The sequence below is a fragment of the Mirounga angustirostris genome, unplaced genomic scaffold, assembly GCF_029215605.1.
Source record: "Mirounga angustirostris isolate CCGP_5_RB_7025 unplaced genomic scaffold, mMirAng1.0.hap1 SCAF_8, whole genome shotgun sequence".
In the NCBI taxonomy this organism is placed as follows: Eukaryota; Metazoa; Chordata; class Mammalia; order Carnivora; family Phocidae; genus Mirounga; species Mirounga angustirostris.
The window spans coordinates 139,694,110-139,713,888 of record NW_026991716.1 but is presented as its reverse complement, the minus strand read 5'-3'; the positions used below and the strand labels follow the sequence as shown (position 1 = coordinate 139,713,888).

The window sequence follows — 19,779 nt, the reverse complement described above, 5'->3', positions numbered from 1 at the left end:
CTTTAAAGCTTATATTAGAGGAGGCTGTGTGTGTGTTTGTGTGTGTGTGTGTCCAGATACACACACACACAGGTTTGTCATAAAAGTCAAGTTGTATTCAAAACCAGTTGCTTCACCTGGTTTTGAATATTATAGTATTATATGTTCCTTTTTTTTTATTATGTTATGTTCCTTTTTTAATTGAAATTCAATTAGCCAATCTATAGTACATCATTAATTTTTGACATAATGTTCAATGATTCATTAGCTGCCTATAACACCCAGTGCTCATCACATCACTTGCTTTTTTAATTAAAAAAAAAAAAAGAAGAAAGAAGGAAAAAAAATTAACATGCAACCAACTTTATACGGCTATTCCAATGTCAACATCACACCAAAAAAAGCAATATTTTCTGTTTTCCTTTTTTTTTCAACTTTCAAAATGTGCTATCCTTAACCATTTCATTTTTTTACTGTGATTGCTTAGATTAAAATTGACATTTTCATTAAAGTTTATATTCATTTTACCATTCCAGAAAGTCTCCTGAACTTTATAGATGACCTTAGATTTCTGCAATATATGTTTGGCTTCCAGTGTTAAAAGTGCAGTTAAAATTTGGATCATTTAATAAATACGATATGGTATGGCAAAAAAAAGTCAAGTTGCAATGAAACTGGCCTAATGTTTGTGATAATTACATCAGTGTACATAGTTGAACTAGAGATACTTTTGTGAGAAACCATGTACAATCATACATTTGGTGTCCAATTTAATTAACAGTACACATTTGTAAACCAATGTTGGCCTCAGGTGTGCAGTTCATAATCATGAAACAAGTTTCAGAATATCATACAATTCAGAATATAAACATGTAGATATTTTGACATTTTTCTTTTGAAATGTGTGATATCCAGGATATTTTTGCTTAGTTGACATGTTGTCTGAATAGTGAAAGATGAGTTATGTACTTTGTCCTTTTGTGCAATAAAAAACAGCCTGTTATAACTTCCAAGGAATAACTCCAGAGTTCTCAAAATTATTTGAGACTCCTACTGCTATCTGCTCATTACTCCAAATATATCATCCTGTAGTAGTGGTATCCTTGTGACTAATGAAAGCATCTTGTATTTTTCCTAAAAGAGTAATTATTAAACTGTGACTTTTATTTATTGCAAAAAAAAAAAAATCGTCACCTGGAAATCCCTCACTTATTTTTCTGTACCTTTTCATAAATTTTCCTTTATGTCTGAAATATTTGTGTTTTTTTTAAAGATATTTATTTATTTATTTTTATTTATTTTTTTTTAAGATTTTATTTATTTATTTGAGAGAGAGAGAATGAGAGAGAGCACATGAGAGGGGGGAGGGTCAGAGGGAGAAGCAGGCTCCCTGCCGAGCAGGGAGCCCGATGTGGGACTCGATCCAGGGACCCCAGGATCATGACCTGAGCCGAAGACAGTCGCTTAACCAACTGAGCCACCCAGGCGCCCCTATTTATTTATTTATTTGACAGAGAGAGAGAGAGAGAGAGAGAGAGATATTACAAGTAGGCAGGAAGGCAGAGGGAGAGGGAGAAGCAGGCTTCCCGCTGAGCACGGAGCCCGATGCGGGGCTCGATCCCAGAATCCTGGGATCGTGGCCTGAGCCGAAGGCAGGCGCTGAACCCTCTGAGCCACCCAGGCACCCCTGTATCTGAAATATTTGTAAACGCCTCCAGCCTCTAGCCACTCCCTCTTCTCTGTTCTCAGAGTATTCAGTAGATTGCGCATGATACAAACCCTAATATAACATATCACCTTGTAATGCAGAATTCTGTTTTAACATCTTTGCCCCAGGCTGTGTTACTCATTTTTGTAACATCAGTTTCTAGCACTGTGCCTAGCACATAGTTACTTATTCAGTAAATATTTGTTGAAAGTATGAATGAATGAATTTTAATGTCACTAGCAGTTTGGTCTAAATCTTATTCATACTTACTTTAGAGCATATGGAAATTAGAACAGTATGAGTAATTTGAGCAAATTAGATTTTCTATATTAAATGTTGAAATATATGTCTCCTTTTTTTTTTTTCACACATTACCACTATTCTAGGTCCTTAAAACACTTCTAGGTACAGCAACTGTGGGATATTTAACCACAAAACTTGACCACAGTCTAAAAACAAACAACTAAATGCAAAAGGGATGTTTACAAATTTCTTAAGTTTCTTCCCATAATTCCAGGCTTCTATAATGGATAAAAATAGTAAAGAAAGCCATTGAAAATAAAATGCACAGACATTCATTTATTTGCTTATTTCAGAAGTATTAAGTAACTGTCTTTGCCAAGTACTTTAGTAAATGGTGGATATAGAGATTTTTTGAAAGGTGTTGGGGGAGACAGCTTACAGTATTCAGGTACTATAAAATTCACCCATTTAATTCAGTGGTTTTTAGTATATCCACAGACTTGTGTAACCATCACCACAATCAATTTTAGAAGATTTTTATCACCCCCCAAAAGAGACTCCCTGCCCTTTTGCAGTAACTCACATTTCTCTCCGAACACTTAACCACCGCCACCCTCGCTGATCACTAATATACTTTCTGTGTCTATAGATTTGCCTATTCTGGACACTTAATGTGAATGGAATAATGCAATTTGTTGTCTTTTGTAACTGGCTTCTTTTACTTAACATTTGTTTCATTCACACTGTAGTGTGAATCAGTACTTCATCCCTTTTTAATTACCACAAAATATTTCATTGTATGTAGATATCACATGTATGCATATATCTATCAAGCCACCTTTTGGCTATTAATAGTTAGGCTGATATGAACATTCATGCACTGGTTTTAACATGGACATATGTTTGCATTTCTCTTGGGTATATACCTAGGAGTAGAATTTCTAGGTCATGTGGTAACTTTGTGTTTAATTGTTTAAAAAACTGCCAAACTATTTTCCAAAGTGGCTGCACCATTTTACATTTGCACCAGCAATGTATGAGACTGCAAATTTCCCCACATCTGTAGAGGTTTTAAGAGATTTTAAGGGGCACCTGGGTGGCTCAGTCGGTTAAGCGTCTGCCTTTGGCTCAGGTCATGATCCCAGGGTCCTGGGATTGAGCCCCGCATTGGGCTCCCTGCTCAGCGGGGAGCCTGCTTCTCCCTCTACCTGCCGCTCCCCCTGCTTGTGTTCTCTCTCTCTCTGTCAAATAAATAAATAAAATCTTAAAAAAAAGAAAGATTTTAACAAATATTTCCAAGTGGAGCTTAAGAATGTAAGATACTTTTGATGACTGTCAGAGAGTTCTTTTTCCAATTTATTTTGGAAAATATGGTTAATTTTTATTGTTAATAATAACTGTTAACATTTACTCAGTGCTTGCAATATACTGTCCATCAGTCTAAGAATTTTACATGTAGTTAGCCATCTAATCCTAATTGTAATGACCCTGTAAGATGGGGGGGTATGAATATTATTCTTACTTTTGATGATATTAAAGTATAGGAAGGTTAAGTAGCACATCAAGAAAGTAGAGCAGAGGGTGCCTGGGTGGCTCAGTCGTTAAGCGTCTGCCTTCGGCTCAGGTCAGGATCCCAGGATCCTGGGATCGAGCCCCGCATCGGGCTCCCTGCTTGGCGGGGAGCCTGCTTCTCCCTCTCCCACTCCCCCTGCTTCTCCCTCTCCCAGTCCCCCTGCTTGTGTTCCCTCTCTCGCTGCGTCTCTCTCTGTCAAATAAATAAATAAAATCTTAAAAAAAAAAAGGAAGTAGAGAAGAGATTTCACCCGTATGTCTGGTTTGAGAGCCTCTGCATTTGGATATATACTCTGTGGTATGTGCCACTGGTTTAAATTTTCTCTGGAAAGTTAGCAAATACATTTGAAAATGGAGTTTTGTATTTAAATTTTAGGGGTAAAATTCTAGTGTAAGTTTAGGTCTATGGGACAAAGACTTCAGTTTGTTGACTGACCCTTTTTTTTTTAACCATTAATTATGATTTATGCCAAGTCAATAGAAAGTATCAGGGTGTGGATTTCTTGTACTAATATTACTGTTGTCATTTAGTGAGTGTTTGTGTGCCAGGCTCTTCCAGATGTTTCTTGTATATAACTCAACATCAGTATGGTGCCGGCTTTGGAATATATCAGCTTAAATATTTTTAATGCACGAATCAACATTTGATGTTAGATTACAGTGAAAACATTTACTTCTTCCTTTCTTTACTCAATACAAAAATTTAATTATATTCATTTTCTTGAACTTAAGAACTAGTGAAAAATAAATTTACCTTAGTATCACATGGAAAATTTATAGGAAAAAAAATTAGAGGTATATTCTATAAGTTGTCCCCCCCAAAAACCCAAAAAACAAAAAACAAAACAAAGCAAAAACCCAACCAAGGCTAATGCATTTTATTTACACATCTAACAAACTGTCCCATCTCTGGGAGAGAAAGATATAAATTGTTAATACTTAACATCAGAATATATTTATATAATAACAGCTTTTCCTTAAAATGGTACTTCTATCTGAGGAACTGTTTTTGTTGTTGTTGTTCCTTTGTTTTTTAGATATGCTTATAAACCTCTTTTTGATTGAGGCAACTGAGACATGCAAAATTGTTTGAAATTGTTTCTATACAAAAGAACAAAAAAATTATGTGAGGTACATATTTCACCTGCAGTTAAGCAAGCAAAGAAACAAACCCTTGAACCTCAGGATGGTGTGATCTCTAGAGTTTGTGTTTGAAGCACTAAAAGTCTGTTTAGTTTCACAATTGACTCTAAATCAAGATGACATTCATTTCGTAGTTTGTGTAGTTTTGATTTCTTTGTATTAATTGGTTTCATTGTGACTTTAGCCTCCGTTTATATTGGAGTTAATAATATTCAAATTCTTTTGCTCATATATAGCATAAAAATATTTATTTTGAAAAACCATGTACCTTCTTGCACATTTTTAAGTTGATATAAAAATTTTATTAGATTTAAATAGTTGCAGTATTGTCATATTATTAATATTGAGGTTTAAATGATACAACAGTTGCATTTTTAATGTGTCTAGTAGTATATTAAAACTATAATGATTTGTTCTTTACTATCATCATTTTAATAATACATGAGGAAGCATATTTTTAATAGTCAGAAATTTTACATATATATTTTTTCAGACTTGTTTCCTATTTCATTTCCCCCCAGAACTTGATCTTAATGTAATAAAGTCAGTCCTTCTTAGGCATGGATTCTGTATTTAATTTTTCTACACCTTACAATATATTTGTAAGCCCAAAATCAATATTTGTGGCACTTCTGGTCATTTACAGACATGCATAGACTTGTGAGAAATTTGAGACACTCCATGGGCAGATTCCCAGCTGGGGCTGAGGAAGGCGCCTCTCTGCTTTCTTGTTTCAACTCTCATACTGTAAACAGATGTCCTTATTGTGCTCTATTAAGTGCCATGTTTCTGCATTTTTGTGTATTTTGTTGGTGATTTGATTGTTTTAAATGATCACCAAGTGTAGTGCTGAAGGGCGGGCTAATATTCCTAAGCACAAGAAGGCTGTGATGTGCCTAATGGGGAAAATACATGTGCAGCTTTGTTCAGGCATGAGTTTGGATTGCTGTTTGCTATGAGTTAAGTGTTAATAGATCAACTACATATATTAAATAAGATATCTTTAAACAGACACATAAAACAAGGTTATATATTGATTGGTTCATGAAAGTGTTGTGACCAGAGGTTCACAGGAACCCAACTTTGTATTTATTCTGGGAACAAAATGGCTCAGTTTTTGTGAATTTGGTGTTTGTGGTAATTTTCTGTAACATAACTACCATAAATAACAAAAATGGACTTAAAAATATTTATGCATCACCTGAAATACATATCTGCAAGAAAAACATGTACAAAAAATTGAAATTTAAGAGAGAGACCAGGGAAGATGGCAGCAGAGTAGGCTCACCTCATCCCATGAATACAATACATAACTATCAAATCATCCTAAATGTCCCAGAAAGTGACCTGAAGACTGGCAGGACAAATTCCACAACTAAAGGTAGAGAAGAGTCCACACTGAAGAGATAGGAAGTGCGGAGATGTGGTTTGGGAGAGAAATGGATCATGGCTGCTATGGTGGAGAGGGAGCTGCGGTCGCAGAGAAGGACAAGAGACAGACTATCACAGAGGAAAGCACGCAGGAAAAATGAATCTCCATAGCAGTTGGATTGGAAAGCAAGAAGAGCTGAATTTCAAAAACCATTAAAAAAAAATAAAGAGAAAGAAATCCAAATATATCACTCAAAAAAACCCAGCAAACCATGAAAGAGAGAAAGGCAAGAAAGGATCAGATAAAGTCTTCAGAAAAAAACCACAAAACAAGTAATAAAATGACAATAAATATGTATCCATCAATAATTACTTTGAATGTAAATGGATTAAATGCTCCAGTCAAAGACATAGTATTGACAGAATGGATAAAAAATAAAAACAACAACAATAAAAAAAACAAGATCCTATGGTCAATTAATATTCAACAAATCAGGAAAGAATATCCAGTGGAAAGAAGACAGTCTCTTCAACAAATGGTGTTGGGAAAGCTGGACAGCCACATGCAGAAGAGTGAAACTGGACCACTTTCTTACACCATACACAAAAATTAATTCAAAATGCATGAAAGACCTAATTGTGAGACATGAAACCATAAAAATCCTAGAAGAGAACACAGGCAATAACTTCTTTGACACTGGCCATACAACTTCTTACTAGATATGTCTGCTGAGGCAAGGGAAACAAAAGCAAAAATGAAGTATTGGGACTTCATCAAAATAAACAGCTTCTGCACAGCAAAGGAAAACAGTGAACACAACTAAATGGCAGTTTACAGAATGGGAGAAGATACTTGCAAATGACATATCCAGTGAAGGGTTAGTATACAAAATATGTGAAGAACTTATAAAACTCAACACCCAAACACAAATAATCCAACTAAAAAATGGGCAGAAGACATGAACAGACATTTTTCCAGAAAAGACATCCAGATGACTAACAGACAAATGAAAAGATGCTCATCATCACGTGCCATCAGGGAAATGCAAATCAAAACTACAATGCAGTATCATGTCACACCTGTGAGAATGGCTAAAATCAACAACACAAGAAACAACAGGTATTGGCAAGGATGTGCTTGTGAAAAGGAGCTCTCTTGCTCTGTTGGGGAGAATGCAAACTGGTGCAGCCACTATGGAAAACAGTATAGAGTTTCCCTAAAACGTTAAAAATAGAACTACTTTGCAATCCAGGGATTTCACTACTGGGTATTTACCCAAAGACTGCAAAAACACTAATTTAAAGGGTTACCTATACCCCTATGTTTATAGCAGCATTATTTACAATAGCCACGATATGGAAGGAAGATATCAAATGTCCATGGATTGATGAATGGATAAAGTAGATGTGGCATGTATTATATATAATGGAATATTATTCAGCCATAACAAAGAGTGAAATCTTGCCATTTGCAAGGACATGGATGGAACTAGAGAGTATAATGCTAAGTGAAATAAGTCCAAGAAAGACAAATAACCATGTGATCTTAATTGTATGTGGGATTTAGGAAAGAAAACTAATGAGCATAGGGGAGAAAAAGAGAGAGACAAACTGAGACACAGCCTGTTAACTATAGAGAACAAACTGATGGTTACCAGAGGGAAAGGAAGTGGCGGGAAGGGGAAATAGGTGATGGGGCTTAAGGAGTGCACTTGTCCTTATGAGCAGCAGGTGATGTATGGAAATGTTGAATCACTATATTGTACACCTGAAACCCATTTAATACTGTATGTTAACTAACTGGAATAAAAATAAAAATTTAAAAAAATTTAAAAAAATAAAAGGAAGGAATTTAAGATGTATTTTTAAATTACCTGGTATCATAAAGCCTTGATGTTAGCAATTTCTACTGGATTGTGATATCATACTATTTTTTCAGTATAAACATTATAAATGGTATAAGTATATATTTGGATTAATAATTTCTTGCTGTTTTTGACAAGTAATTATTAAACAAAATTATATTGGAAATGCATCTCTTAATTAGGTGGATTGGGTTATTTTTCTAACTCATAACATGTATGTGTGCATGAATTTTACTTATTGCTAGGATGAAGTAGGTTCAGCATCATTCTTTTTATTTTTATAGTTGTTCTAATAAGCATATGGGAATAGAAGGAATTTTATTATAAAAATATTACTTCATTTTTTAATTCATTCAAAATTATAATATGAGAAAAATACTTAGTAACCCTTTATTACAATTATTTCAGTGATTTATCAGTTTATGACCCAACTGAGTCCATCTTTAATTTTGTTGAAAGCAAAGAATTTTGCAATTACGTACTTACTGGGATGAGAATCATGTAGTTACTCACTTTTTCAGTTTCTGGGAAGAGTATCAAATAGATTATACGAAGATTTTTTTAACTCATTAATTTAAATGTCATTCTTTCATTTACAGGTATTTTGTTCAGTCTGATAAATTTACAAAATGTTGGGAAAATTAAAATATTAATTTCAATACAGCTTTGCCAATGCAATATTTATGAGTAATAAGGAGTGCACTTGTCCTTATGAGCAGCAGGTGATGTATGGAAATGTTGAGTCACTATATTGTACACCTGAAACCCATTTAATACTGTATGTTAACTAACTAGAATAAAAATAAAAATAAAAAAAATTTAAAAAAATAAAAGGAAGGAATTTAAGATGTATTTTTAAATTACCTGGTATCATAAAGCCAGGTATCTATTCATTTTAAAAGTAGGAATAGTAAATGCTGCCCCAATTATCTTTCAGAGCTATTGTGAAGATTAACAGGGATAATGTCTGTAAAAGCATTTTGAAAACTGAGAGTGCTGTCTAAACAGAAGATATCATCTATATCCTAAAGTCACTTTAGATAAATTACAGTGTACCACAAAGCATAGTGAAATAGAACTCTATCTGAAAAAACTTTCTTACTGAAAGAGAATAAAAGGTAGATTTTTTGGTAACCCAAAATATTAATATCATCCAATTGACATAGTAACCACAATTTTAAGCCATATATTGGGCCTTAGGTAAGAGCTAATAATTGTTGAGACTTATAGTATACTAGGCTCTTTTCTACATTCCATATATCAGTTCATTTAATTCTTACAACAAATTTATGAGGCAGGCACTGTTATTATCTCTTATGTTATAGAGAACAAATTGAAGTTCAGAAACTATTGACTTGGTTACACAGTTAGTTAGGGTCAGAGCTAGGCTTTGAATCCTGGCGGGTGGTTCCATGGTCCATGGTCTTAGCCATAAGACACGCACCTTGTTATACAGATTCTTAATTGCGTTTTTCCTACCTCCAATTCTCCACCTCCCATACCATGACTTCTGCTAAATAATTAAAGAAGAAAATGGTATAACTAATCAATGAAGAAAACTGTGTGGCAGGGGAAAGAGAGAGAGAGAGAGAGGACCAATAGGAAATCCAGTGGGTACTCCTTTGTCAAAGAGTCATAGTGGTTGCCTCAAGGCCGTGTGTGACATCTTTTTCAGTTGCTATTGGATCAGCCTCCTGGTCTCGCACCCACTCAGAAGGGTAGGAAGGGCTCACCCTCCTGTCTGTCTATCCTTGGAGTCTGGGAGCAGAGGGAGACCTGCACACTCCAAGTCTGGTTAAATGAGGTACATGTCACCTCTCCCCATTCAAAGATGGGAAGGAATAGGCGAGCACAGAGTGTGATTTTTGGCCTTCTTTCTGTCTCAGGTGATCACAACATAGTCTGATACATCTTTAATTTTCATAATAATTTTGTCTTTGAATCTATGTGATATTAATATTGCCATTCCTGCCTTCTTATAATTATTTTGCTTAGCTTTTTTTGTTGTTGTTGTTGTTGTTGATTTACTTTCAAACTATTTGTATCTTTCTATTGAAAATGGAGCTTTTGTAGACTGTGTATATTTGGAGCTATTTTGTTCTATCCATTCTGAGTCTTTGCCTTTTTTAAAAAAAATATTTATTTGAGAGAGAGCAAGTGAGAGAGAAAGCACAAATGGAGGGAGGGGCAGAGGGCGAGGAAGAAGCAGACTCCCCGCTGAGCAGGGAGCCCTATGCAGGGCTCGATCCCAGAACTCTGGGATCATGACCTGAGCCGAAGGCAAATGCTTAACAACTGAGCCACCCAGACGCCCCAAGTCTCTGCCTTTTAATTGGAGTGTTTATTCCATTAAAACTTAATGTAATTATTGATATGGTTGAATTTGGTTCTACCATTTCATTTTATTTTTTCTATTTGTTCCTCTGTTTTTATTCCTCTGTTTCTCTTTTCCTGCCTTTCTGGAGATGCAGTATTTTTTAGAATACCATTGTAATTTTTATGTACTTTTTAACTCAACATTTTTATTCACTTTGATTTTTACTCTAAGAATTATAATGTATATTCTAAATTTTTTACGATCTGTTTATTGTTGATATTACACCACTTTACTCCCAAAATGTAGAAGGCTTACAACCTAATAGGTCCGTATCCATTTCCCCATTCTTTATGCTGTAGTTGTCATACTTGTTATAGCTGCATTAAACTCCACATGAAACTTTATATAGCTTTATAGCATGAGAAATGTAGGAATTGGTCCTAAGAAGTAGATAACTCCATGGACTCACATTGTTCTGGGCATGGGCTGAGGTTGTGGGAGAGTTGGATTTTAAAAGAAGAATATAAAGTAAAAATCATGTTGAGTGAACATTTCCTATGAAAATACATTGAATTGCACATTAATTATGTTGCATGCAGCCTGGATAATACAACCCTGGGAGAACACTCAGATACAAAAGAAGAGAATCTAAGTAGACCCTTGGGCACTCTAAAATCAGTAAGTCCAACACAGGAAGAGAACTCAGTAGATGAAGCTAAGAAAGCATGTCCTGTGTTGTAGGGAGAAGCCAGGATGGTGCAGTAGCAGTTATAAGAACAAGAGTCTACTGAATAATTCTGAATGGTCTAATATGAGAAGAATAGAAATGGAACCATTGAATTAGGAATATGGAGGTTATTGCTTTACCAGGAGTAGTCTTCAAGAGTGGATGCACAGTAAATCAGTGGAGAGCAGGACTATAAGAAATCTACAATAAGGTTTTCTGTGCAGAGAAGTGGGACAATGCCTGGAGGGGAATATGAGGACAAGGTTTGTCTGTCTGTTTACAATAGGAGATTCTATTCTTAGTGGTATTTCTCAAAGGTAAAGAAGAAACTACCTCCCCAAAGGGTAGTTAGAGATACGTAGAGGTACTTCCTCATCAACCCAGTTGCCAGGGGGTGCTCCTGGTGTTTACCAGACTGCAGCTGGAGATGAACATCCTGCAGAGCTTAGGGTATTCTTTCTTGAGGAACAATTGTCTTAACCCCAAAAGCACTGAGCCTATTTTTATGCTGATGACAATGATCTATCTTGGCTTCTGTTTTTATTTGATTCCCCCACAGAAATGTCTGGGCGTCACTTAATGTTCCATGCCATCTAAGCCAAGCCTTTGACAAATCTGGATTGTTCTTTGATTTGTCCACCTTAGATCACCCCTTCTGAGATCTCCAGGGAATCCATCACTGTGACTAAGGGAAAGCCAGGCACTGACTGGTTTGTGCCCATCCTTGAGCCTATTGCTGTGACAAAGAGGATGAGGTTATGCTGATTAATAAGAGTCCACTCTGGACTCGAGGGAGAGAGTGGCTCACCCCACCTAAATTCCATGACTGCTCTCCGTGTGGGAAATAGAATGGCTGCTTTCAAGGCAGTCTGGATCCTATAAGGACCATCATCTTTGGACGGATTTAGGAATGATGCATGATATGAAACTACTATAGCTGTAACTCAAGTATTTCTACCCCCCCAGTCAGGCCAAGCAAAGAGAATAGCCTTGAGAGAAACATAAGCACCCATCACCCAATGACTTCTTCCCCTTTTTCTTCTCAGTTACTTTCTTATAATCTGGATCTTCTGAACACTGGTTAGGAATGGCATCAAAATGAGTGTGGATGTGTCTCATTATCTTTTTCTTAGCAGTGCATTATGGTATTTATTGTTGTTTATTACCATTATTAACATTATTGATAATATTAATTGGTATAGTATCTATTTCTGATTCTATTATAGGTGTCATTAAAACAATACATTCCCAAACTTTTAATTTATAATTAAAATCTCAGAAAAGGAGACAAGCTAAATTCTTTATCCTGGTCTCTTTGTTCCTGGGATTTTTCTGTCCATCATGAAGAAGAGCAGAAACCAGAAAAATAGGCTACTTTATTTATCATTTACCCATATCCCATTTAATATATCTTAGTTACAATATAAAGGATGGGTGCTACTTTAATTAGCACTACCTCTTCTAGGTGACTAAAATTAGGGAACTGTTTTTTTGAGTACAAACTTTCCCTGTACTAAGAGTACAGAATGTGTACCAAATGACTCTTCCCAGAATTTCCTGATGCATCCATAATCACAACAAATCTTTTGTAATGGGGCATTTAAAGTTGTGCACATTCAGCAGATAAGGAAGCTAAGAAAAGGTGACCAGGTAGTTTGTCCTAAGTCATAAAATTAACAAGTGGCACAATGGATTCCAATTTCTCTTTTCCTGGCTCTAAAGATACTCTACTTCCTGTGACTTTTCAAGAGGTAGTAGAGGGAGAGGGTTGGGTGCATTCCTCTGCTCCTCTCTTTTGGGAATCTTGGAGTTACAGGACCAGAACCGATGGGACATGACGCATTTCTCACATGTGCCAGAAGGAGGTAGAGACCCACCACAAAATACGCTACTACCACTAAGCACTGGTCATTTTCCACATAATGGCACTTGATTATTGATGGTCTGGTCACTTGAAAATGTTTGTTCTTATCCATGACCATATTTTAGTTTGCCTAATACCTGCTGTGCATTTGATCAGTTTTTCCATTGTCAATCCATACTGTATATCTGAACTGCTTCTCAAAGGTATTCATTTCTAAGGTATTGACATGATTTATCCAAATTGAACTTAAGTTAAAAAACTTTAATTTTTCTACTTAAACAGAATGAAAAAGGCCTTTAGCTACTAATGATTTGAATTGTGGTACAGAATTCCCTAGAATGTTTTTTGTAGCTCTCTTTCCCTTTAGTTTGGCTTGTTTGCTTATTTTTATAATTCTTGTCCTTAAGATGGAATCTCCATAATTGGAACCCCTGGTGAAAAATCATCAACTCAGTACAGCCTGGAATTTTGATTCCTTTTTTTAGTTTTAGTAACTTTTGTGTAGTCCCCAGCTGTTCCTTCCCATAGCCCCGTCTATGGCGTTCTGCTTTAAAAACAAATCTGTTCACGCTACTAGAAAATCACGTGTAGAACTGGGACCATACGTTTTGTCCCTTCTTGCCCCTTCTTGTCTATCTTATCTCATGAATGGGTTGCCTTATGGTCTCTGACCTGAGGATGCTGGGAATATACCCCAAGGGCTCCCAATACACATTTATTTCTCCTCCTCTACTTCAGTGGTGTCACATGACATCTACTTAAAAGTTTATTAAAAGCATCTATTCCTCTGTAATTTTTTTTTTCAAAAAAAATTTTTTGTTTTTTTTAGAACACTTCTATCATTTCCAGTCCATACCCCTTTCCTAAGTGTGTTTCTGTGCTGGGTAAACTGTGTCCGGTTTTTGCTCTTGTGTCATCCGTGGTGCCTGCTCTCATTTTGGTATCATTTTCATTTTATTGTGTCTTATAACCATTGTTCATTATTCTTTGCTCTTAGCTCTTCATCAGAGCTTTTATTTTTTAATCCCATTTTTCTGCTGCTAACCTGGATAGGAAATACCTGAATTATGTTGGAAAACCTGTTTGCTGTTGTTGTTTGTCTTTTTTATCATAAGGAAAAGGAATGTGGACTTTTCTTTGGAGAATATTTTAGGCAGCCTGTTATAGTAGAAATGGAAAGGAGTTTAGAGTTTGATTGAACTGAATTTGAGTTGTGATTCCATTACAAAGCTGCCGATGTCCTTAGAAAAGTGATTGCAATTCTCTAGGACTCCATTTACTATTCTATTAGGTAAGGATAGTATTACTGACCTTACCAGATCATTGGAAAGCTTAAAAATAGCACATGTAAGGTGCAACTTCTGCCACATAGTGTTCGATTATTACTGGCATTGTAATGATTATTTTATTGTAATTATTATTTGGTGGACCATCTCATATTCGAATTGACAACTAGTACGTGATAATGCTACATTTAAAGGACATGCAGCAGAAAATAAGCTATAATGGCTCGCCTTAAGGAGTTTATAATCTTTTAAAGAAGGAGAAGTATATACCCAAAACACGTTAAGTCAGATACAAACATTCATTATTTTTGAAGGTAATTATGTGATAGTTATAAACACTATAAATATCACTTAACACATCACAGAACACCCTCTGTGGGTTATTTACTGTGACGATTAGGGAACTGAGAGTTAAAGCAATTGGGGTAAGACGTTTACCCCACCTGTTATGCTGCGAAGGGACCTACAGGGACTGGTGCAGGGGTCCTTCCCACTCTGGAGGGTGTCCTTGTAACCTCTGTGCTCTGCTGCCTCCAGAACAGAATGGGGCAAATGGTGTAAGATGGTCATGCTCAACCCCCTGAGGCCCTCAAGATATGGGCTCGGTCTTGACTGGGCTGATAGTGAGAGGCCTCTTGGAGGAGGGACGTCTGAGACAGATCACGTGGTGAACAGGCTTTCAACAGGCAGAGAGGAAGAAGACATGGGTGCAGAAGTGTTCTGGGAGCATTCAGTGTAGCAGTGCGCATGTGGGGACTGATGGAGAAGCTGCTGGGATATAGGTTTGTGTCAGATGAGAGGGGCCTTGGGTTTTTCTCACCAGCAGACACGGTGACACTTTAAAGGATTCGAGGGTTATGCCATGATCAGAGCTCTGGATTGATAAGGCTGACTCTGCAGAACAGTGCAGGACATTTTGGACGTGAAGAGAGTGTATCACGACTCCAGTTGGGAGGCTAGTGCAAGAATCTAGAAAAGATTGACTGAAGTAATGACAGAAAGCATGGGCAGGAAAGGACCTGTGTGGGCGACATTGACAAGTTAGAATGGCAGTCGGCCATGTTGAGAAGGCTGCAGAGACGGCAGCTCCCAGCCTTGGTTGTGAGGGGGGTAGCGTCTCCAATAAGAAAGATGGTGTCCGTAGTTTCAAAAGGAAGGGCAAATAAGTATCACCATAAGATCTAGTGGAGCCTTTTGGCAGGGTCACCCAATGTCCAGGGCTCGGGTGGGTCTTCACTCTAGTCGGTAATGCAGCTTGAATGGTTTCTATCGCTCTACCGTGAGTGCAAACATAACGCCTCCGATATTTATGAAGAGGGGCACCATGGAGGGAGTGGGCATTCATACAAGCTGCTGGAGCTGAATCTCTTCCATAAACTCCTTGGAGTCTCACAGTTCCAATCTACCAAGTATTCTGCCTGAGCCCTTTGTTTCCCAGGACAGGTGTCAAAGGGAGCATGCGATTATGTTTGAGGGTCACTGCCTAATGTATGAAAAGGAAATCCCACAGGGAAACTCCGTTTTTCTTCAAACGTTGCTCCATTGCATTCAGTTTTATGTTATAAGTGAAAGAAAATGTATGTCATTCATTGAATGGCGGGCGAGTGGTAACTTGGTTCAGAAGTGTTGCTATTGCCCTGTCAGAGCTTTGAGTAATACTCACTTTTCTCCCCTCTCTCCCAATGTCTTGGTCAGTGTTTGTCAGGTTCAACTCCAGCCATGGTTTCCCAGTGGAGGTCGATTCGAATACCAGCATCTTCCAGCTAAAGGAGGTGGTTGCTAAGCGACAGGGGGTTCCAGCTGACCAGTTGCGTGTGATTTTCGCTGGGAAGGAGCTTCGGAATGACTTGACAGTGCAGGTGAGTCTCCCTCGGTGGATTGTTCCTGGGATGCAGCCAGCCGCATTGCTTATGCTGCTTACTCAGCCAGGCTGACATTCATGCCTGAGATCTAATAGAATAAATAGTGCCTGGGGATTCCTTGAACTTTATTCCACACCACTTCATTAAATCTGACCTTCTTAATTATGCATTAAAACAGCAAGCAGGAAGGACTGGAAGAACAACTGTGAGTGAGGGGGAGAGAGAGAGAGAGAGAGAGAGAGAGAGAGAACACACAGACTGGGCTTAGTGAATAAATGTTTACTGACTACAGGAGCAGCAAGGCACAATTTCTGTGTCTGTTCAATTTCTACCTTACTTATTCCATTTGAATCTTAATGAAGAAGGATTCGAATAAATGGTTCCAAATCAGGCTGCTCAGTCACTGTGCTGTGAGGAATTTGTAACCCAATTGTGACCCCTGGAGGATAGTCGCAAGCCTGCCTCCGGGGCTCGCTCGAGAAGGTCGCCGGCTCAGGGCCCGTCCACAACAGACCATCCAAACCCCAGTTTCTGTGCCGGTAGCCAGGGAAAACGGAAGCGTAGCAAAAGTCCACCTTTGTGCTTATTTTCGCCACGCCTCAGTAAAATTGTCCTTAGAACAGGCCCCCGAAATGTCAGAGAGTGAGCAGCGCCTGTCCTCTCCTATAGCACCACACTGCTCCTAAGGCTATCCAAGCGTCCTAGCCTTTCATCTGGGTGTTTCATTGCCAAGGGTGATTTCTGTAGCAAGAAGGGGAGAACTGGTGAAGGAAGTGATGCACAGTGCCCTCACCTGGAGGTGGAGACCTGTCATTTGTTGGGGGAGGTCAGCAAATACTGTTGAACGGGGATTGAAGTCCTTCTTTGTGAAAGCGTGAAAGACGGAATGCTTTCTGTGGGTGGAACAGGTGATGCTGAGGGACCCCTCAAACACGCGTTCCCCCTTCCTTAACCAGTGCCGATTAACTGCACTCCTGTTTATGGCTTTGTGGGGGCTGCTGCTGTGCACAGCGGGGCTGCCAGGTCGGGCTACATGGAAACCCCTTCTGGTATTGACATCCTATCATTGTCCTCTGTTGATATTTACTGCTACATCGCTAAATGCTTTCGAAATTTGGGTATACAAAGAAGCTGTAGAAATGCAAATCATCCCCCTCCTGCTCCACCGTGTCTTTGCTGATGGCTGGAGGCACGTGCTGATTGAGCACAAACTGCTGTGCTTTGCTTTTAGGCAGTTTGTTTTTATAAGGGAAGTGCCTGTGCTAAAAAGTGTTTCGCTTTTTTTTTATTTCAGTCAACTAAAAAGCTTCTTACTGTACCTGCCAATCTCTAAATCCAAGAATGTTCCCTTCACAAATAAATGATTTTAAAACAGCTCCTTGAACCAAAATATTTTATGTTACCAGGAGTTTTGAAGTTTCAGGTTCTAAAGCTCTTCACCTTTACTGTTCAAGCTGATAGGTTAAACTAATTGCTATAGAGGATTCATTTGACAAACATGTATGTGTAAGATATATATTGATTTAGATTCTTTTTCTTTTGACACACACTTCCAATGTTCTGGGCTTCCCAGGGGCTCACAAAGAAAGGCGAAATTCATTCCTGCTTTTGTGGTGACTCTTTATTTAGGGGCCCTAAAAGCAACAGAAGTATTAGGTTGAACCATATGGCATAAAACTGTGAAATTGCTATTTCATGTGGTCCAACGTAAGAATGTCAAACATGAGAAGCACCATATGGAAACTGAAATGTAAGTATTACAAGATTCTAAAGGTGGAGAAAACACATCTGAGTAGAAGTCACCAAGACTTTGTGCATGAATTGAAACTGGAGTAGGATTCCATAGATGGAGAATGAGCATGGAGTGTGCTTTCTGGAAAGCATGGGTCCCTGTTCTAGAAGCTAGAAGAGATGTTGAAGACTGGCAGGAAGGGAGCTTAGAGCTGTATCTTGCAGAGGTTTCATGCATGGAAATAGGGTGCTGTCGAGGGAAATGGGAGTCTGGAGATCCAGTCTGGTTGTAGGAAGGATGAGGAACTTAACCTGCATGATAAGGGGATGCCAAGGGAAATATATATGGGGATGTCTAGCAGGCGTTTGAGAACTTAGCTGTGGCACTTCGGGGCTCACTTTATATTTAAGGACGAGCTACCTAGAGCTAAATATTACAGCTATTGGGTTAGATGTGGCTGCCGAAGGGGCAGAGGACAGAGGCATGAGCAGGTCTTTTAGGCAGCGAGGGGAGAAGCCAGTAAAGGAGGCATCATCCATCCAACTGATGCATTGGAGGATATTTTGGAAAAGGAAATTACTGGTAAAGAAGTATACCCGCTGTGAAAAGATGGGGGAGGATGAGAAGAAAAGAGCCTTTGGACTTGATGACCATAGTGATGACTCCAGTCCAGGGTTGTGGTTGGTGAAAGCCAGAGCGTTGGGTTCAGCGTGAGCTGCGGACTATAATGAGGAGGCTCAGCTTGTCAGCAAGGTTATATTATCTTCATTTCTAAGTGCATGGATTATACTATAGAGTGTTTACATCATAACTCTTAAGTATTTAGGGAATACCTAGTTTTAATACTACAAATTAAGGCAAAACAATTTTTCTTAAATGTATCTTACATACTTAGACAATGTGGCCTCTCTGTATTTCAGTTTGCTCATTTGTAAAGTGGAAATAATACTAGTATCTATCTCATTGGAATTTTGTGAGGACTAAATTAGTTAATTTATGTAAAGCTCCTAGAACAGAGTGCAACATATAGTAAACACTATGTAAATGTTAGCATTTATTAGCATCCTCATCCCCGTGATTATCATCACCATTATTAGGGACAACTTCAGAATCTAAGAGATCACTTTAAATAACACAAGACTACTTTCCATCATGAATTATGAAGAGGATATCTGCAATAAATTAAAGAGTTAAGGAATGACAATAGGATACATATTTGACTGGGGCAAATATATCTGTGTGTGTGTGTGTGTGTGAATGTATATCTATGTAGTATTTATACATTTTAAGTAAAGTGTATACTTTTAGTTAAATTAAATTTTAGTTTAGTTAATTAAAAAGAACTCTCTAGAGTTTGTAAATGAATTTGTGACCCTTACTTGTACAGGTTTTACTTACCTTAAGAATAGTGGAATTTGAGCAGTGCCTGGGTGGCTCAGTTGGTTAAGCATTTGACTCTTGATTTCAGCTCAGGTCATGATCTCAGGGTCATGAGATTGAGCCCTGCCTCAGACTCCATGCTGGACGTAGAGCCTGCTTGAGATTCTCTCTCCCTCTCCTCTGCCCCCCATCTGGCATGTACTTGCACGCACTCTCTCTCTACAAAAAAAAAAAAAAAAAAGAATAGAATTTGAATTTGAATTTAGCAATCTTAAAAAGACTTTATACTTCCTCTAGACAACTGTAGTAAAAAATAGAAACCTATAGGGGTGCCTGAGTGGTTCAGTCGTTAAGCATCTGCCTTCAGCTCAGATCATGATCCTAGGGCCTCCTGGGATTGAGCCCCACATTGGGCTCCCTGCTCAGCGGAAAGCCTGCTTCTCCCTCTCCCACTCCCCCTGCTTGTGTTCCCTCTCCCGCTGTGTCTCTCTCTGTCAAATAAATAAATAAAATCTTTAAAAAAAAATAGAAACCTATAGCCATAGTGTTCAGCAGAGATTCCTAGATTCATCATGGTATTATTGCTTTTAAAATATATTTTTGTAAAGTGATTATTTGCCACATACTGTGTTTGTTATAAGCAAACTATAAAGAGTTGTACAATTTTTTCCTACTTCATAAACAATGTTTCTGTGCATGCTTTTATTATTTTCCTTATACCTACAAGTAT

General features: G+C 37.8%; 1 protein-coding gene across 4 annotated transcripts in view; it reads left to right on the top strand.

Moving 5' to 3' along the window:
- PRKN (parkin RBR E3 ubiquitin protein ligase) overlaps nucleotides 1-19,779 on the top strand; it is a 1,287,790-nt gene that overhangs the window by 237,185 nt on the left and 1,030,826 nt on the right. For all 4 annotated transcript variants that reach the window (XM_064598332.1, XM_045865856.3, XM_045865855.1 and 1 more), the window contains exon 2: nucleotides 15,771-15,934. In XM_064598332.1, coding sequence (XP_064454402.1) covers nucleotides 15,771-15,934 — 164 coding nt within the window. The remainder of the gene's footprint in view (nucleotides 1-15,770; nucleotides 15,935-19,779) is intronic.